Source organism: Equus przewalskii, chromosome 2 (assembly GCF_037783145.1).
Source record: "Equus przewalskii isolate Varuska chromosome 2, EquPr2, whole genome shotgun sequence".
Lineage (NCBI taxonomy): Eukaryota > Metazoa > Chordata > Mammalia > Perissodactyla > Equidae > Equus > Equus przewalskii.
In genome coordinates this window covers 47,502,516-47,520,755 of record NC_091832.1, presented here as the reverse complement: position 1 = coordinate 47,520,755, position 18,240 = coordinate 47,502,516, and the positions used below count along the sequence as shown (strand labels likewise).

General features: G+C 61.1%; 1 protein-coding gene across 15 annotated transcripts in view; it reads right to left on the bottom strand.

Moving 5' to 3' along the window:
* Positions 1 to 18,131, bottom strand: part of MORN1 (MORN repeat containing 1) — a 61,245-nt gene extending 43,114 nt beyond the window's left edge. For 3 of the 15 annotated variants that reach the window (XM_070605198.1, XM_070605178.1, XM_070605249.1), the window contains exons 1-7: positions 17,850 to 18,068; positions 16,587 to 16,658; positions 15,429 to 15,527; positions 14,726 to 14,836; positions 13,345 to 13,435; positions 12,637 to 12,724; positions 1,225 to 1,324 (exon numbers count right to left, since the gene is read on the bottom strand). In XM_070605198.1, the coding sequence (XP_070461299.1) occupies positions 1,225 to 1,324; positions 12,637 to 12,724; positions 13,345 to 13,435; positions 14,726 to 14,836; positions 15,429 to 15,527; positions 16,587 to 16,658; positions 17,850 to 17,925 (637 nt within the window). In that variant the 5' untranslated portion in view covers positions 17,926 to 18,068. Of the gene's footprint in view, positions 1 to 1,224; positions 1,325 to 12,636; positions 12,725 to 13,344; positions 13,436 to 14,725; positions 14,837 to 15,428; positions 15,528 to 16,586; positions 16,659 to 17,363 lie in introns of all 15 variants that reach the window. The other 12 variants (XM_070605209.1, XM_070605188.1, XM_070605293.1 and 9 more) reach the window with 9 other exon arrangements.
* Between the last annotated feature and the right edge of the window lie 109 nt (positions 18,132 to 18,240).

The window sequence follows — 18,240 nt, the reverse complement described above, 5'->3', positions numbered from 1 at the left end:
GACACGCCAGCCAGGAGGAAGCACCCATGGGAGCGTGTCCAGGGCCACAGGTGCTGGTGGGACTTCTGATGACTATGGGGCTGGAGGGCACCAGCTCACACGGGCACAGCCCTGCTCTGCTCCGGGGGGGCCGCCCGGCACTCAGCAGGGTAAAGCCAGAGGCCACCACGACTCAGGGAGTCGGGGGCGTGGCCTGAGCCCGTTGCGGGGAAGCGAGGCCACATCTCACGCCTCGCACCAGAGTCTTCCACACCCAGGGCTTCCGAGCGGCCCCCTCACTTGGCTGGGGTGGGATCTGAATTCCTTCCCAAGGTGAAGTTACTAAGACGCCCCCGGTGGACCAAGGGCTTGGCCTAATGCCAAGGGGCTGGGAAGGACCCAGAAGCCTCTCAAGCAGGCCTGGCCTGACCCAGGCTGCGGGTGGCCGTGGCACCCCGGGGGATGTGTTGTGCACTGTGAGTACCAAGACCCTGTCCCCGAGTGCCCCCAGCCTCCTCCCTTCCCAGGACCTGCGCCCACAGGAGGAGCCCCACTTGGCCCAGCAGGTGCCACAGATGCTGAGGGTTGTTATTAGCGCCCTGTGGCCTCTCCCCACCCAGGGGTCCTGGGGACCCACCCAAGGTACATGGCAGCTGCCTGGACCAAGCCTCTCAGGTGCACGGCCTGTCAGCAGCTGCACCCACAGACCTGGCACCAAGGTTCTTACCAGTGACCCATGTCCCTGGCCAGACTGACCCCTGGAGTGGCACCTTCATCCTGGAGCCTAATGGGAGGCCTCCCCAACGCCCAGGGGGCAATACAGGGAGGGGAGGCAGCCCCCCAGTAGAGGCCCATGCAGGCCACAGGCCACCTGTGGTCATGTCACAGTGCAAAGAGCTCAGGGTGGGGGTCAGATGGAGACCTCGTGGGGGCCCCAGACGCCCAGGACCCTGTACTGGGAGACCCCGTGGGTGGGAGACCCCCAAGGCTGGGAAGCCTCCTTGGAAGCAGGACCACTTGGGTCCAAGGTCTGACTGGGGCGTCTGCACATCATGAGCCCTTTGAAACCACGTCAGACCATGTTTTTCCTAAAAGGGGGTGGGATCTTAGCTTCCACTTCATCCTAGCCCCCCAACACCTCTTGGTCCAACACCTCCCAAGGTCACCTGGGAGAGAACACGGCCAGACCCAGACGTGTCCCTACCAGAGGACCTCACACGGCCAACGGGAAGGCCGGGGGACAACTACCTGCCGGGTGGCCATTGATCCACATTCCGCGGTAGACGACCCCCGAGCAGTGAGCCATGCTGCCCAGTCCACTGAAGACGTCGCTGTGCCACTGTCCCTGCAGAGAGAACCGTGTGGGCTCAGATGGGCTCGGCCACTGTGGGGGACGCGCGACGCCGGGGGCACTTCTGTCCCGCACAGCACGGCGGCCCCCAGGCTCCACGGGACCCTGGGACCAAGGCTGCTGGAAAACCATGCTGTCCTGAGGGTGACAAATTACGCTTTATTCGAAAGCAACCCAATTTGCTTCGCAAAACACACTCCCCTTTGAGTTTTTAGAAACCAGGAAGTTTGGGAACTATGGCACTTATGCAAAATGCAAACAAAACAGGGGCTCAAAAGGGCACACTTTTCAGCACAAAAGTCCTTTTAATACAAAAGACATTGCACTTGTGCAGAGAACATCACAAAAGAGGCCCACTTCTGCGCTGCGGTGTGGGCTGAGGGACGCGAGTGTTCCGAACACAGCCCGATAACGAAAAGGCCGATTAAGAACACAGTGTGAGCCCGCACAGCGCACCCGGGGACACCCGCTTGCTGCACAGCTGGCTCTGCCGCCCCAGAACAAGCCTCGTCTCCAAAGCGTGCACACGACCCGGCGGGAGAATAATGTGAAATGGCAGGAAATGCACTTTCCTGGAAAATTTCAAGATCCTGTCTTATTTGACTATGAATTACTCCTCTTGGAAGAAGGATCAGCCAAAGGCGCCTCTGGTTCCGCTCACTCTGCTGCAGGCGCTCGCTGGGCTCTGGCTCCCCTGCCCGGTGAGTGGGCCCAGGCCACCGGGCAGCTGGGGTTGGGCTGAGGTCAGGTGGCCTGGGCCTCTTCCCTGTGGAGGGCGCTGCCCGCAGGGGACCCCGGGCCCTGGGACTCACACCGCAGACTTGGGGAAGAAATGCAGGACACTAAGGGACGAGCAGCTGAGGCCAGAGCCTGAGAAGCCGCAGAACAAGTGAGCCCCACATGCTCGGGTCTGGGCTCCCGGTGATGGGGCCACCAGGGGCTCTCACAGGCCCTTGGGAGAGGCCACTTGGGGCTATATGGCAGACGTGGGAATGGCCCCTGAAGGCTGCAGCCCCAAAGAGCTCAGACACACCAAAATCTGGGGAAAAAGAGCTTTCCACAGGCTGTTTAGAACACATGGGCCCTGTGTACTATGGGCTGGGGAGCCAGGTCACAATAAGAGATGACAGCACCGCTGTCGCCCAGGCCGGGTCAGCTGCTGCCTGACCACAGCTCACCCTCCAGTCCAGGGGCACAGACAACAGACAGCCCTCAGGGGCGCCTGGCAACAGCGGTAAACAACAGCTCTTGGCTTCAGGGGGGGCCGGGCTGCCAGCAGGGGTGCCAGGTGGCCAGAGGAATAGCTGCCCCAACGGGGCCCTGGCTGTCCTGGAGCCTCAGGGCAGCCTCGTCCCTCCAGTCCCAAGACCCAGAGACTGAGTCAGTCTGACGACCAGCTCGTGCCTCCTGAGGCCGCGCGCCTCCTGCGTCCCCGATGCTCAGTGTTTAGCACGGCCGACACCATGGAGAGTGTCTTGACGTCCCCTAAGATGTGGCTCATATCTGCAGGTGACAAACCAGACCAAAGTGAAGGCACGGCTCCAAGATGTCACAGCAGATGAGAGGACCCACAGCCAATCCAGTGGGCCCTGTGCTGCCGTCCTAGGCTGAGGGGTGGGGAGGGGTACTGCCCCAGAGTCACCAGCTGACCATCCCTGGTGCCAGCACAGGCCTCTGAGCAACATCTGGGTGCTTAGGGCCTGCCACCAGAAAGGGGTTACTGTGCACGCACGTGTGTCATGGGTGTGTGTGTGTGTCTGCACGTGTGCACGCCTCTGTGTGCGAGAGTGTGTGGGGACATGTGCATGGTGGGGGCAGCAGGGCTCACTGGCCACAATAGGCATGGTGACCTGGAGGGGTGGGTGGCAGAGCAGGGGAGTCCTGAGCTGAGCTGGGCTGCTGTCCCTGAGTTGGGGCAGCGACAGCCGGGAGGCGTGTGGGGCACGCTAACATGGGCACCAGAGCTTTGCCCAGCTTGAGCCCCAGTTCCTCTGTTTGCTGGGAGCCGGTGGTGACGCTCATCGGTGAGGAAGTCGCTGGAATGCTCCCCTTACTGGGAAGACCATTCCCCCCACGATGCCATCCTAGACCAGTTTCAATTCAGGAAACGGGGCTCACGGTCCATCAAATGCAAACCACACAAGAGCCGAACTGAATCCATCACCCCAACCCACCTCCCCCGTTAGCCTAGAATGCACACCCTTCTCCAAGGCTTCAGGCTACGTGCCGGCAGCTGGGGGCGCAGAGTGAGTGTGGCTCAGTCCCTGGGCCCGGGCATCTACAGATGGTCTAACAGGACATGCTCAGGCCCCAAAGAAAGCTGGGCAGAGAGTTGTGACCGCAGGGAAGGGCGGCCACCTCTGGGAGCAAACACCGACATGTGGGGCTGCGCTGCTCTGGCCCCTTCCCTGTGCCCACCCCCCCAGCAGGGGTTGCCCCTCGCTGTGCCCTGGGCAAGCGTGCCACCTGCCCTCGCAGCTGCAGTCCTGGTTCCTGCCCCTGTGCAGGTGTGCGGGGGTTGCCCCATCCTGGGGTGGACTCGAGGCCCCGGGCCGGGCCACGTGCCGAGGCCGCTCAGGGGCAGGTGCGAGATGCGATTCAAGATGCTGGAAATCGGCTCCGGAGCTCAGTCTGCACCGCCCGCCAGCAGCCGCGGGGGCCGCACCCTGTTGTGCGCCAGCACTCGGGACCGTCTCAGCCTCCCTGTGGCGGCTCTCCACCTCGTGACTGCAAATGCTCCCGCCACATGCAAAGTCCTGAGGCACCAGATCAGCACTCCCGGCCTTTCCCTTCCCTTCCTGGTTGTGGTCACGTCCACGTCAGATCTCGTGGCAGGGATGTGGCGGGGGCAGGAGCCACATGTCCACAGGGGCGGACGGGCTCGTGATAAACTCTGGCTCCATCAGAACAAGGTGGGGGCTCGGGTACCTCAGGCTGAGAGACTGCACACAACACAGTGGCCACCAGGCCCGTCGGCCAGGTGGGGTCACACGCAGTAATGGCCGTTTCTCCTTTCTGTTCACCCTCCCCGTCCTCTCGGTCCTCTATAAAGCACCAGCGGGGGCTTCCAGAAAGAGGGCCGGGCTGTGGGATGGGCCCGGGAAGAAGACCAGGAGGGCGGCGGAGCACCCGAGCCTCGGGGGCACAGCCTGCGGGCACAGGCTTCCGTGCCAGCCGAGGAGAAGCTGCGCAGTCACCGAGTGTGCACACTGGCTGTAAACACGCCTGTGACATAGCTCCCAGTGTGAACACCGTCTGTGGCTTGCGCAGCCGCTGTCCAGAGCCCACAGCCCCCAGCATTCAGCTCGGTTGGTGAAGACGGGCCCCCGAAAATCGCGCTCCCGGAATCTGAGTCCACACCACAGCTCCAGGCGAGCCGGATGTTCGCCGCTTTAGTGCAGAACTCAACCAGGACAAACACGTTCCAGTGAGCAATGCAACTAACCCGACAGTGTAGAATCCTTCCCAGTTAATGCTCTGAATCACACATCCGGACATGCCACCCTTTTGCAGGTAGCTGACACGCACCCAAAGTGTGAACAAACATATATTAATGTGCTGGCACCCGGGGGGGTCAGGGGGCTCCTCACCACAGAGACCGAGGACACAGCTGACACCAACCCCCGGGGCACATACACCTGCTGTCGGTGCCTTCCACTGCTCTCCCTCCTCCTCCCTGCCAGGCGAGGACCTGTGCTTGGCAGGCACGACTCGGGAAGGAGGCGATGAAGACGGGGCCAGCGCGGGAAGGGTCACGCCACAAATACAGCAAGACTAAGGGGAACGGGGGGGTCCAGCCTCAGGATGTGGTCCTGCAGAACGACAGTCAGGCGCACCTTGTCACCCTGCGGTTGCTGGAGCAGCCCCAGGACCCTGAGGGGAACGCTGTGGGCGGGCAGCACAGCCCGGCCTCTCCATCCTGGCCGGGCTCAGGGACGTGGCCGAGCACACGCAGCTCCCAGATTGGGACCCATGCACTCATGGCTTCTTCGACGACACTTCGGTTCCCTGGGCGCAGGCGCCAGGTGGCAGGACAAGGGCACCGGGCTCCTTCAGTGGTTTCCGCACGACAAACGAGTTTGAATAAATTGTGAGAATTAAGCACTTGACTCTCCTCTCACTTCAGGAAGCACTTTCCAGTTAATTGACACTATTTTTCCTTCATTGGAATTGTTTCTGCAGCTGTGGTGCCCTGCTCGCGTTCTCGGGGGCTCCCAGGCACACATGGAACCTCCACCCCGGCCAGAACCCCTCTCCCCTGGGCCCGGCTCGCCCAGCGTCTGCCCGGACAGTATCCACAGTCTGGAGGAGGTAGCGCTCCCCGCCACTGCCAAACCTCAGACCTGAAGGTGGCGAGGACTTCCTCTGAGGTCATGGGCTCCAAGACCAGGTGGGGGGTCTGGGGTCAGGTCACAGGTGAGGACATGGTCCAGGGTCACCTGCCTGGGCCCTGAGACTGTCCAGGGGGCCAAGGTCTCCAGCTTGCAAGGGAGCCTGCCGGGGCAGCCGTGGCCACCCGTGCCAGTGTGCTGGTGGCGTCGGTGGGGCGCTGTACCCATCAGTCTTTTCAGATGTAAGTTCCCTCGCTTCTGAGTTAACGGCAGTGTCCACGGTGTGTCGTTTGACCTCTTTGACCCGGGCCATACACTCCTTGGATTTCACAGTGTGAACTGTGATGAGTTTTGCGGATGCAAATACACACTGCCCTCATGCGTCCGAAACTTCACAGGGAACATGGGGCTGCGGCAGCCCAGACGCCTCCTCCCATGTATGCTCGAACCAGCTCAGATGCCTCTCATGGTCTTTCTGTGTTCACTGCAGGCTGGAGTCACTGCCCACATTCCTGGACTGTGACCTTCTGGCCTGAGGATGGTGGCACAGGGACAGAAGGTTGCTGGCACTCCCTCCGACACACAGGTGAGGGGGGTGCTGGGAGCTGCCGGCAGGTGAAGACGTGCATAAGGCCAGCCACCTGCTTTGTGCAGCAAGCAGGTGTGCCAACCAGCAGGCCTCCCTCTGGGAAAGCCAACAAGAGAAACGCAGCCAAGGCGCACGGAGCAGCGCCCAGGGACGGCCCGGAAACTGGCAGCTGCTGGTGGGACCACACCGCAGCCACACAGGGAGGGAATGCTCTGATGTGCAAACACACGCTGTGGCTCCCTAATGGCTCGGGCCGGCTTCCCTTCCACCAGGTGTGCTGCTCGCTTCCACAGCACACGTGGTTCCCAGGCTCCATCGAGGACTCCCTGAATGATGCCACTCTCTGGGGAGGGTGTCACTGAGCTGTGGCCACGTCCTCGGGAGAAGCCGGTGAGCTCGCTGGCACTGAGTCCAGCAGAACTCAAGCCAGGAACATGGGGAGCGATTCCCACAGACACAGGAGGGCAGCAGAGGCGGGAGACGCTCTTGGGACCTGAGAGGAACCGGTCACGACCACTGGCCACCAAGCCTGGCTGTGCAGTTTCCATCACTAGAGAAGGGGAAACTCTTTTGGCTTCGGGATATGTTGTTTTTATTGTCTGACGGAAGATGCTACCACATACTTATTTCCAGGAATAAATTTTTTCTAGGACCAATTCTTTAAAGGTTCAGAATAAAGCTCTGCATCAAGGAACACGGGGGACAAGGGGGCAGAGACGGTTTGCAAAAGGTGCACCTGCTGCTGGGGGAGAATCCACCGCTGACCGGACACCGGACACGGAGGGGATCCTCTGGAGGCCCCGAGCCTCGTAACTGCCAACTCTCCTGGAGCTTCTCCTCCCGGTCGGCACAGTCTTGTGGGAGTGGGGCTGGGACGATATGAGGGGCGGCTGGGGGCCCTCTGACGTGAGAACACCCTCAGAGACTGTTTCCTAGTCTTTCCAGAAAAAATAAAATTACCTCAAAAATAAATAAAAAGCAGATGGCTGGCAGGTCTGCGGTGATGGGGTGCCCAGGGCCGCCTTCTGGAGGCGACGGGGCAAAGAGGGTGGGGATCTGAGGACGCGCCGTGGCCTGGCCTCGGGGGGAGGAGATCACAGGAAGAGGAATCGCACCAAACCTACCTGCACCAGGACGTTTCACAGGTCCTGGCTGCGACACCATGCTGTCACAGAAGAAAGGGAGCGGAAGTCAGTGCTGGCGGCCCCGCCAGGGAAATGCCGAACAGAAGGGAGCGCGAGGAGCCCCCGCAGCAGCGGTCCGGCACAGGAGCGGAGCCCAGGCCGCTCTCCCTGCGCTGCCTGTGTGGCTGGTGGGGGATGAGGCTTGCCGCTTAACTACTTTTATTGTTATGAGGCTAACACCCATTAGGACGGCTCTTTTTTCAAAACAAACAGAAAATAGCGGCCGGCCTGGTGGCATAGTGGTTAAGTTTGTGCACTCTGCTTTGGTGGCCCGGGGCTCGCTGGTTCAGATCCTGGGCGCAGGCCTACGTATGGTAGCTCATCAAGCCATGCTGTGGTGGCGTCCCACACACAAAATAGAGGAAGACTGGCAGAGATGTTAACACACGGCCAATCTTGCTCACCAAACAAACAAACAAAATAACAAGTGCTGGCGAGGAGATGGAAATCAGGACCCTGGTGTGCTCTGGTGGGAATGTAAACGGGGCAGCCGCTGTGGAACACAGTGTGTCGGTTCCTCAAAAATTAAGAATAGAATTACCATGTGACCCAGCAATTCCACTTCTGGGTACAGATCCAGAATTAAAGCAGGGTCTCGAAGAGACATGTGCACCCACGTTCACAGCAGCATCGTTCACAGCAGCTAAGACGTGGAAGCGACACAAGTCCATCGCAGGACAAATGGACAAGTGAAATGTGGCCCGTCCACACGAGGCGCTGCTGCTCAGTCCTCAACAGGAAGGGAATTCTGACGCCTGCTGCAACGTGGACGGACCTTGAGGACACTGCACTGAGGGACATAAGCCAGTGACACAAGGACAAACACTTGTGGTTCTACTCACAGGAGGCCCCTGGAGGAGTCAAATCCACAGAGACAGAAAGGAGGACGGAGGGGGCCAGGGGCTGGGGTGGGCAGGGAGCGAGTGTTCAATGGGGACAGAGTTTCAGTCGGGGAAGATGAGAAAGTTCTGGATGTGGACGGTGGTGAAGGTTGCCCAACAACGGGAATGTGCTCAATGCCAGTGAACCATACACTTAATGATCAAAATGGCAAATTTTAGGTTATGTGTATTTTACAATAACTTTGTTTTTATAAGAGGGCTAAATATTCGCTTCCTGAAAGCACAGAGAAGGGCACCTCCCGGGGGCCGGGCCTTGGGTGTGGCGCCCCACTCCCCCTGGGGGCTCCTGTTTCCCAGGTGATCCTTCTCGCCAGGGGTTGGGTGGAGGAGGTGTCCCCACACGCGGAGAGGCCGGTGCTGAGTGGCAGCAGCAGAAGGCGGTACTCGCCCTGCGTCCACACCGAGCCTGGGGAGCCCCTCCGCCTGCTGTTGGCCAGGCCGGGCGACAGGCTGCGAATCGTTTTTCTTGGGCAAACGGCTGTGTGAGCGTCTCCAGCTGCTGTGAAGCGTGGGGTCTGCAGCAGCGAGCGTGTGCTGTCTGAGGTCGTCCCGTGGGCACAGTCCTGACCCCAAGACGACCCTCCAACCCCAAGGCTGCTCCCTCCCCACGCCGGGCCAGCTGGCCACACAGCCTGGAACAGCCTCACCACCGCTCCCCTGGGCGCAGCTCTCTCTGTCACCGTGTCCACACCCGCCTAGAAGTCGTTTGTGAAAGGCGGCTGGAGGGACCGAGGAATTCAGTAACTGACCCGGCGCCGGCCCTCCCTCCCAGACCTGTGCGCCAAGCTTGGGTCTTCTGGTCACCGTCTGTGAGCAGGTGAGAGCGGCTGCTCCAGTCCAGCCGTCGCTTGCTGACCAGGCCCGAGTGCCCGCGACAGGGGCCTGGGGCTGCCCACACAGGACACTCCACGGGCAGTGTTCCAGCTGGGCCACCAACACAACGGAGGGGCAGTGTGTGCAGGCAGTGTTCAGGGCCCCTGGGGGTCCACAGCCCGGAAGGAGACCAGTTGAGGTGGTCCGAGGTCCTCGGAGCACAAGAGGCTCGAGAGGTTGGGGCATCGCCGAGCGACACGGGCTGAAGGTGGACGGTGTTTGAACCCTGGGGAGGCGTGACTGGGAGACCAGGCCTCCGCGACAGGAGGGACACCAGCCCATCTGAGGCACCCGGGGTGGACGAAACCGCTGCCTCCCTCGCGGGCCGTGGGGATCCCAGCGTCTGTAGGTTGGGCCAGCGTGGCTGTGGCCCCGAGGGGGCGATTGGCCAGGCTTTCGGAGGAGGCAGGCTGGCTGCAGGAACTGCAGCCTGGGGCGTTTCTCCAGCTGCCAATCAGTGACTCGGAGCACAGCATCTCAGCTCCTGAGCAGCAGAAGCCCCCCATGCGGCCGGCAGGCGGCTCTTTGTGGGCCGGGCTGCCCCCTGGTGGAGTGCGGCGGGTGGGCGGTGGGCCTGAGTCGGCCTGGCGCGTGGAGTGCCGTCCCCAGTCCCGTCCCTTCTGGGCTGAGCCACAATTTGCAGGGGAGGCCCGAGTGGGGCCCAGCAGTGCCCAGGCCACCGATGGGCACTGACCCAGTCACTGGGCAGCCACCGCCCCGCCACGAGGCCCTGGAGGCGGCCAGGGGGCCGAGGGACAGGACAGCCTCTGGGTGGGGCCGTGTGGGGGCAGAGGCTGTCCCGTTCTCTGGAAGAACGTGAAGCTCCCTCGGCCAGCCCTGCCCGCCGGCACTCCCACGCTGACCGAGAATCCCATGGGCCCAAGGTCAGAACCGGGTTCAGGCTGCTTGGCTGCTCCTGGGTTGGGAGGCCTCCCCAGTGCCTCGGTTTCCTCGTCTATAAAATGGCCAAAGGGCACTTCCCTCAGGAGCCTTGAGAGACCCAGCAAGGCAACACGTGAAGAGCTGAGGCTGGTGCTGGCACCCAGGACTCGAGCCCAGCGCCGCAGGGAGCGATCCTCGTGTGTGACCAGAAGCTGCCTCCCTGAGTGCATCCTGGACACCATGGGCCGCTCCAGCATGGCAGGGTGGGTGCGGGAGGAGGAAGCCTTGCTCTCCTCCCCTGATGCTCCCGAGGGTTGAGGAGAATGAGCGGTGGTGCCGTGGCTGCCCCCAGAGGCTGGTCCCACTGGGGTGGGTGATGTGCCCTCGGGGAGAGATGCAGCTTCTGCCGGCTCACAGCAGCATTTGCAAATGGGTTCAGCAAGGCGGGCGCAATGGGCACGCAGACCGAGGACACTGCCAGTGGCCAACAGCCTTGACCGGGGCTGTAGCCCCAGAAGGGGCCTGGCCACGGGGTCACCCAAGAAGAGCTGGGTCTCACCAGCAGGGAAGGCGACCGTGTGGGGTTCCTGCGCCCCAGGCCCCATGTCCAAGCACAGCTGTCAGGGCTTCGCAGGCCAGGCGAGACTCCCTGCCCACTAACGCTCCACCACCCCCTCGAGCCGCTCCAGGTCAACAAGGGCCCTGCGCCAGTCACCACTTCCTCACCTCTCAGCCCCAAAGCCACGCTTCTCCGCCCGGGGTTGTGCTGCTGAGTGGCACCCTGAGAGGTTTCTCTCTGCGGCTGGGGCGCACTGCAGAGGACGCAGTGGGGCCCTGTGGGGACGGGCCTCCCCTGGGACAGGTGTGTCCACTCCTAACTCATAAGGTTCAGGTGGCGGAGGACCCACTGATGCTGTCTCTGCACCCAGGCTGGCTTCCTGCAGACCAGCCGCGGCCGCTGGCACCTAGGAACCTCCTGTGCCCAGCGCGGCCCCAACACGCTGTGTCTCTGCGGGGTCTGACTGGGAGGGCTGGGCTCATCCTGTCCCTGGGTCCACTCTTTCCAAGTCTTCGCTCTAACTTGCATGTGAGAAACCTGGTGGGTATGTGAATTCAACCGACTTCGTAATTCCACAACCCACACAGTTACATCTTGCTTCAGTCCTGTGCACGTAAGAAATGAGGGGTCCTTTGGGGGCCGCCGTGGGGTCTCTGCTTCTCTGGCTGTGACATGAGCAGAGAGTTCAGAGACCTGAGCTTGTCGTTTTCTCGCGTAAGTGCTCCAGGACACTCAGGAGGCCAGCCCACCACTGTCCCTGTGGTTGTCACTCCCGTCCCAACAGCCACGTGCAGCAAGGCCCTTGACTCAGTCGGCACATCACAACCAACACTCAGTGTCACAACACAACCTGTCACTCAGGAGGCCACTGGTATTATGGAGTCACGTTTCCAAGGAGCTCAGCCCCCAGCCAGGCCCAGGGACACACCAAGCCCATCCCCGAGTGCCATCAGTGGGGGAGTCTCCTGGGCCACTTCTGTATTTGCTCTTTTCATGATTCTGCTTTTACACTTTGTAGTGTTCACCACCCTTCACTAGTTAACAATCTTCACATTAGTCACTAGGGTTGCTCCTGTCTCCTGACTGGATGCTGGTACAGGCACCACCATCCATCCATCTGACGCTCGTGCCAAAACCCAGGAGTCATCGTCGCCTCCTGCCTTCACCTTGACGACATCCAATCTGTTAACAAGTCCGGAAGTCCGGCATCTTTACCTCCAAACCACCCTGAATTTGCCCTCTGCACCCCGTGCGGGCTGCCATCACCTCTGCTGACGACTGCAGACCCTCCCAACACGTGCCTGGGGACCGTTCAAACACAGAGATCGGACCACCGTTCCTGCCAGCGCTTCCGAGAGCTTAGAGTGAGGCTCCGACCCGCCGGCCGTGGCTCCAGGGCCTGGAATGGGGCGCCGCCTTCCCCTCCATACCCTGCTCCAGCCAGCGGGCAGTTCCCCGGCTGGGCATACAGGCCAGCATCCAGTAAAAAAAAGGAATGATGGATTCCGGGAGCCTGAAAAGGTCTCCCCGTCTGCCTGGATCTCTCCCACCCGCCGTGTAGCACCTGAAGGCCCACCATCAAGCCCCCGACATGTAACACCTGCCATGACGACTCGGGGACGGGCACGGAGCCTGGCTCGTGTGGAGAGGAGGGGCTGCGGGGGGCACCTGGGCGCAAGGGTGTTTCTCATCAAAAATGCTCCACCGGTCGGTGTGGCATCCCCCGAGGAGCGGGAGGCATCGCCTCGTTCCTGCGGTGGCATGAGGGTCCCGAGGACCTTGCAGGGACCAGACAGCACGAAGCGGTACTGGCCGGGGCCCTTGACCTCTTCACGCTTCAGTTTTCTCATCAGCGAAATGCGAGTAGTCGCCATCCCAGCCTCGCAGGTCATGAAGAGCAGCCCCTGAGCTGTCCCCTGAGATCACCCGGGGCAGAGCAAGCGCCCCAGAAGCCCCCCGAGTCTGGGTCCCGCAGGTCCCTGGTACCTCGTAGGTGGAGCCGTCGGCCTGGCAGAGCACCCCGTGCCCCTGACGCTGGTCCCGGACCCAGTCACCGTCATACTTGTCACCGTTCCTGAGGGACAAACACAGAGGCTGCTCTCAGGCCGGGGGAGGCCAGGTGGTGGCGCTGACTCAGACCGGCTCCTCCGACCGGGGCTCAGCACGCGCCACCGGGGCCGAGGCAAAAATAGGCCCTGAGCAGATGGCCGCGGAGAGGCAGGAGGGCTTGGCGCTTGGCAGGGGGCGATGACAGGAGCCCGGTCCTGACGCCGCCAGCCGCCAGGCCCCGCTCGCCAGGCCCCCAGGGGTGCAGGATTTGACAATAGAGAAAAAGGGGGAAGCGGGCCTGTAAATTTGAACGGCAGGATTTGGCAGAGAAACGGCCCCAGGGGCCAAGACAGGCTTGGGTGCTCAGCAGCACGCCCAGGGAGAAGGCCTTTGTGCGCTGACAAGCCCGCCAGCGCCACCTGCCCGAGGTATTCACTAGGGGACCGACGTCTTTTCCACCAAGCACACAAATAACCAACTTCAGCAACTAAGCCAGAAAGTACAGAATCACACCCAAAACACACCCTACTGTGCCGACCAGGCATCGGAGGATGAGAGGCGGGTGTGGGCAGGTGAGGAGCAGACATGGTGCGGCCGTGGGGCTGGTGTGGGGCGGGCGAGGGAGGCACACTCACTGACACTCACAGAAAGACCATCTGCCCCCGGCCATGCCGCTTGTTGCTGTGGAAGGCCCCACGGTACACTTGTCCGTCCTGGTCCACCAGGCACCCATGTCCTAGGGAAGGAGCGAGAGCCGAGTGCCACCTCGTGTCCCCATTGCACAGGCCCTCCTCCCGGGAAGGGGTTTGCGGGCCCTGCCAGGAGGAGGAGGGTGGTGAGTTTGGGAGAAGGCCGGGGTCGGTGCCCCGCAGGAGCCAAGTGGCCCTTCAAGGCTGGCTCCAGGGGGTCCCTCGGCACCGTCCAGCGCTGCCCGGAATGGGAATGACAAATTTGATTTGGGACAGTGCCGGCTGCCAGCACACCAGTGGAAGTGGCTCCAGGGTTCAGCTCTCAAAGGTCCTGAGTGATGGTGGGAGGGGGCCATTTAAGGGGCCCCTTACACCCTAACATTCGAGACTGTGCAGCCGGGACAGCGATGCTGTGCAGTCAAACTGTTTGCAGGTGCATGAGTTCACAGCGAGAACGGCCGTGCTGGGCCTCGAATGATCTACCCAAAGGGCCAGAGGACACACTCGTGAGGCTGAGGCTTCATTAAACTCTGCGGTATTTTCAGGTTTTGGACAATTCGGAAGAGTGAGCGTATTTCTGCTTCCTGTGTGAGCAGACCCCAGAAGCACAAAGGAAAGCTGCGTCCGCCATCGGATGTGTGGTGACTGGTCTGCTCGCTTCCTGGCAGTGGCTGGTCTCCCAGGAGCAGTGAGCATCTGGTCTCTGGGCCAAGGTGACAGCTCGCCTGCTCCTCCCCCCCGGCCCACCCCATTCTTCCCCCCAGGAATGTGGCCTCCTGACTCGCTTTGTCCAGCAGAATGTGGAAGAAGTGACCAAGCAGAGGCCTCAAGAGGACCTATAGCTTCTCGCCCCCCGGAAGCTCCCAGGCTGAGGGTGAGCACCCTGGGGACCGCCAGCCCTGGTTGAGGCGCCATGATGGCAACCATATTGGTGACCCTATGAGAGGCCAGAAGACCAGCCCAGCCAAGCCCAGGCCAGGCTGCTGACCCCCAGGATCATGAGCAAATTACAAAATGGCGGTTGTTTGGAGCCGCTAGTTTTTGGGGGGCTTGTTATGCAGCAGTGGCTCACTGATGCACGACCCATGTCACAGGCCCAGCCCCGCATGAACTGAACTGTACCAGATTCTCCCCTCCTTTCCCCCCTCCAGAGTCAGATGGGCTGGGGCAGTGGTTCCCGGACCTGAGTGGGCATCAGGCTCCCTGGTCAAGTGCAGATCCCTGAGCCCATCCAGACTCCCTGAATCGGAGCCTCGGGGAGGGGTGCTAGTCTCCAGGTTCCCCACGCAGCGCCCGGCATGCAGCCCACACTCAGCGACTTCTTGTGGAAACCACACCTTCTCTCATGCCATGGGAGAGCTCCCCTTCGTAACGCCCGCCGGCCTTGTATGTCATGATGCCGCGTCCTTGAGGCTCTCCCAAGACAAACTGGCCAGAATAGGTGTTCCCTGGTGCACATGCAGGGGGGTGGAGAAACGGCGTTCAGGGTTAGAGCCATTTCCCGAACCCCTGCGGGATCACAGTTAGTCCCTGCCCATCCCCTGACCGGTGGTGGCAGCTAGTGCCTTTTCAGATGAGGGTGTCCCTCTCTCTTATTGTTACTTTGGTTAATGGGAAAACACGCCTAGGTGGCTCTGGGCCTGGCCTCCTGCAGACTCCAGGGGTGTGCAAGTCCCTCCCGCACAGCCGTGTGGTGCAGCTTCCAGCCGACGGCAGCCGCCTCTGTGGGCATCGATGTGCCTGAGGGCAAAGGCCCCTCTGGGTCAGAGTCTGGGGTGAGCCTTCTCTCTACTGAGAACCAACGACCACGCTTGCCCATGAGCGTCTGGGGTTCTGGAGACAGCCCCTGGCTGACCTGTGGGCAGCACCACTGTCCCCCTGCCCTGGCTAGCATGCTGCGGTTACCAGATACCTCAGGGAAACCGGGGGTCCCCAGTTTACAGATAGAAGCGCCTTTTGCATCCAGAAGGAGGGACCAGCTTACACCAGGGACAGTTTACGGGAAAGAAAGTACACCTGTCATCCGTCTCCAGAGCTAACCTGACGAGGCCCAGAGCCGGCAGCCTTCTCCCATGATCTCCCCGTCCACAAACTGGCCTTCGTAATAACTTCCATCTTTAAACACCAGCTTCCCATGACCTGGTAAAGGAAATCAGATCCTGGTCGGGAGTGATCACCAACGCCTGCATGTGGCTGGGCTCATTTCTCAGAAAGAATAGCTGGGCTTCAAGGCTCTCAGGTCTTTGTGTTTGGCTCCATCTCTCGTCCAACGTGCTCTCTGCAAACTCACCCGTGAACACACTTATCAATAAAAACGTTCTTGAAACATGACTGAGCGCCCTGCTGTCTCAGCCAGAGGAACTGCAGAACTATCAAAAGCGCAGAGAAGACCCCATCTCCCCAACCTGCTCAGAGGGACACTACGGTCACCTCACCTCCCTCAGCACAGGGGCAGATGGAGAGAGTCTGTGGACACAGGATGACACTGAAGAATACATTTCACAAAGGAGGAGCCACTCTGTCCAGGCCAGGCTCTGACAAGAGTCTCAGAAAGCAGCCTTCATACTTGGGCTGGAGGCGCAGAATCAGAGATCTCAGCATAAAACTGAGAAAGATTTGTGTGGCAAAAACACTGTCAGTCAAAAGGTTAAAAATATACAAAATAATGGCAGCCAACAGATACAGAAAGAGCTCATATGAGAAAATACCCAAAGGCCAATCCTCCAGCAGAAATGAGGATATGAGCAGGCAGAGGTAAAACCATGTGAGCATGAACTTTGGAAAGTTTGGACCTGCCCCTGGGGACCCTGGGCGACAAGCACTTGATAGGTCTCTCCTCTGCTGCTTAGGTTTTCTACAAAAGTAGGGAGTCTCTTTATCATCAGAAATAAACCTCTGAGGCAGTTTCCACTTTGGCAAAGAGGAACTAAAACCCCAGGGAGGATGCCAAGTTGCAGCTTCCCTGCCCACAGTGCCCCAAGGCCGGTGAGAAGGCAGCAAGCCGAGGGCCCTCCAGGACACCAGGGTAGCTTGTCCAGCGAGCTCCAGTGATGCAGGAAGTGGCTTTGCATTGGCACGAATAGCATGAGGGCCCAGTGCCACTGGCACCGGGGCCACCAGCCTGCCCGAGCTCCCTGAGGAGATGGGCTGTCAGCCACGAGGCAGCGGCTGCGGGAGGAGGCCACAGACGTCTCTTACCATGTTTCTTCCCTCCTTTCCACTCTCCTTCATATCGAAAGAAAGAGTTTGGGTAGATGTAGACGCCGTAACCTGAGTATTAAAAAGAAGATGCACAGGTGAGCGTGTCACACAGGAGACCTGGCTGACAAGCACCAAGCACTCAGGAGGGGCACTGAGGGAGAGCAGGCAGTTCCCAGGGCCTCTCATGGTGTCTGGGTGCCTCATGTCCAGTGAACTCCCCAACACTGCTGCCCAAAGGTTCAGTCTGGGGGTCACGACTTTTCCTCTTTACTGTCCATCAATCTGCTTGTTCATTTGTTTATGCAACAAACACCATGAGCACTGATTCAGTGCAGAGAGGCAGGCCCTGTGGGAGGTGGGCTAGGAAGAGTGAATGCAGAGTCCTTGGGAGGTGGCAGGGTAGGAGGGGAGGTGGGAGGGTCAGCAGCCTTCCTGGAGAGGGGACATTTGCAGTGAGCCAAATTAGCCACGGTGGGGGTGGGGAAGCCGGCCCTGCCATTTCTCTGCAGGGACCCTCCAGCGGCCTCCTGTCCCTTCACAACAAAAATCTACACTTGCATTCAAGGAGAGCCTGCCCAGCTTCATCTCCTGCCCCTCAGCTGCTAGGCGCATCATCCCCCGCTCCCGATTCCAGCAGTTCTTGGAATGGGCAGGGTCTCCTCCCTCACCAGCCCCGCTGTTTTCAAGGCACAACTTGAGAGGAGCGGTTCTAGGGAAGTGTGGGGGTTACCAGACAGACCCCTGTATCTGCCATAAATCAGGGTGAGGTTCTACCTGCAGATACCGCGTGGACTGAGTTCCCCGCGGTTCTATTTCTTTGATTCTATGAACAGCTCCTATCAAACCTCCTTCCGAACCACGCGCCCAGGACGTCGGGAGGCGTGGTCCTGCGCCCGCCCTGATACCTACGGCCGGGATCGGGTCTTATATAACTGGCTGTGTCTCCAGGCCGGGCTGGTTCTTCTAGTTTGGGCCCAGGACCTCTGCCCACCTCGCAGGGCACCAGGACACACGGAGGCACGCCCCTCCCAGGATCGGGGGCGACGAAGGCTCCAGGGGTGCCGCCTGGGGCTCGGGGAGGCGCGCGTGGGAGCCCCGCTGGGATCAGGGGTGCGGGTTCTGGCCCCGGCTCCGGGAATTGGAATTCCTAACGTGAAGATGCGGGGCCGAGGGCGCGCAGCTATCGCCAAAACCCTGCATGCCTCCCTCCCACCCCGATGGAGGCCTGCCCGTGGCCCGGCCCGGGGCTGCAGCCGTTACCGTCCCGCGGCGGCCGGCCCGGGGGAACCCGGCGCGGCTGGCGGGAGTTCGGGCTCCTCTCGCTGGCGGCTGCCATCTTGCCGCTACAGGTTTCTCTTGGCAACCAGCAAAGTCTTCCTCCATTGGCTCCATTGGTAGCGAGGGGGCGTGGCCGCGGGCCCAGGCCCTGGGCGATGACAATCTCTGGAGCGGAACTATCCGGGCCCGGAGCCAGAGGACGCGCCTGCGCCTGCGCGGCATGGCGTATTTCCGCCGCTTACGTCCCTTCCGACGAGAGGACAGCCCCGCCAACAGCTGGGCGCCCGCGCCGGAAGCGGAAATGGTTGGAGGCTCTCGGCCCCGCCCCGGCGGCCATCTTGGAGGCCCCGGAGGCGGTGCCGCGCAAGACGGA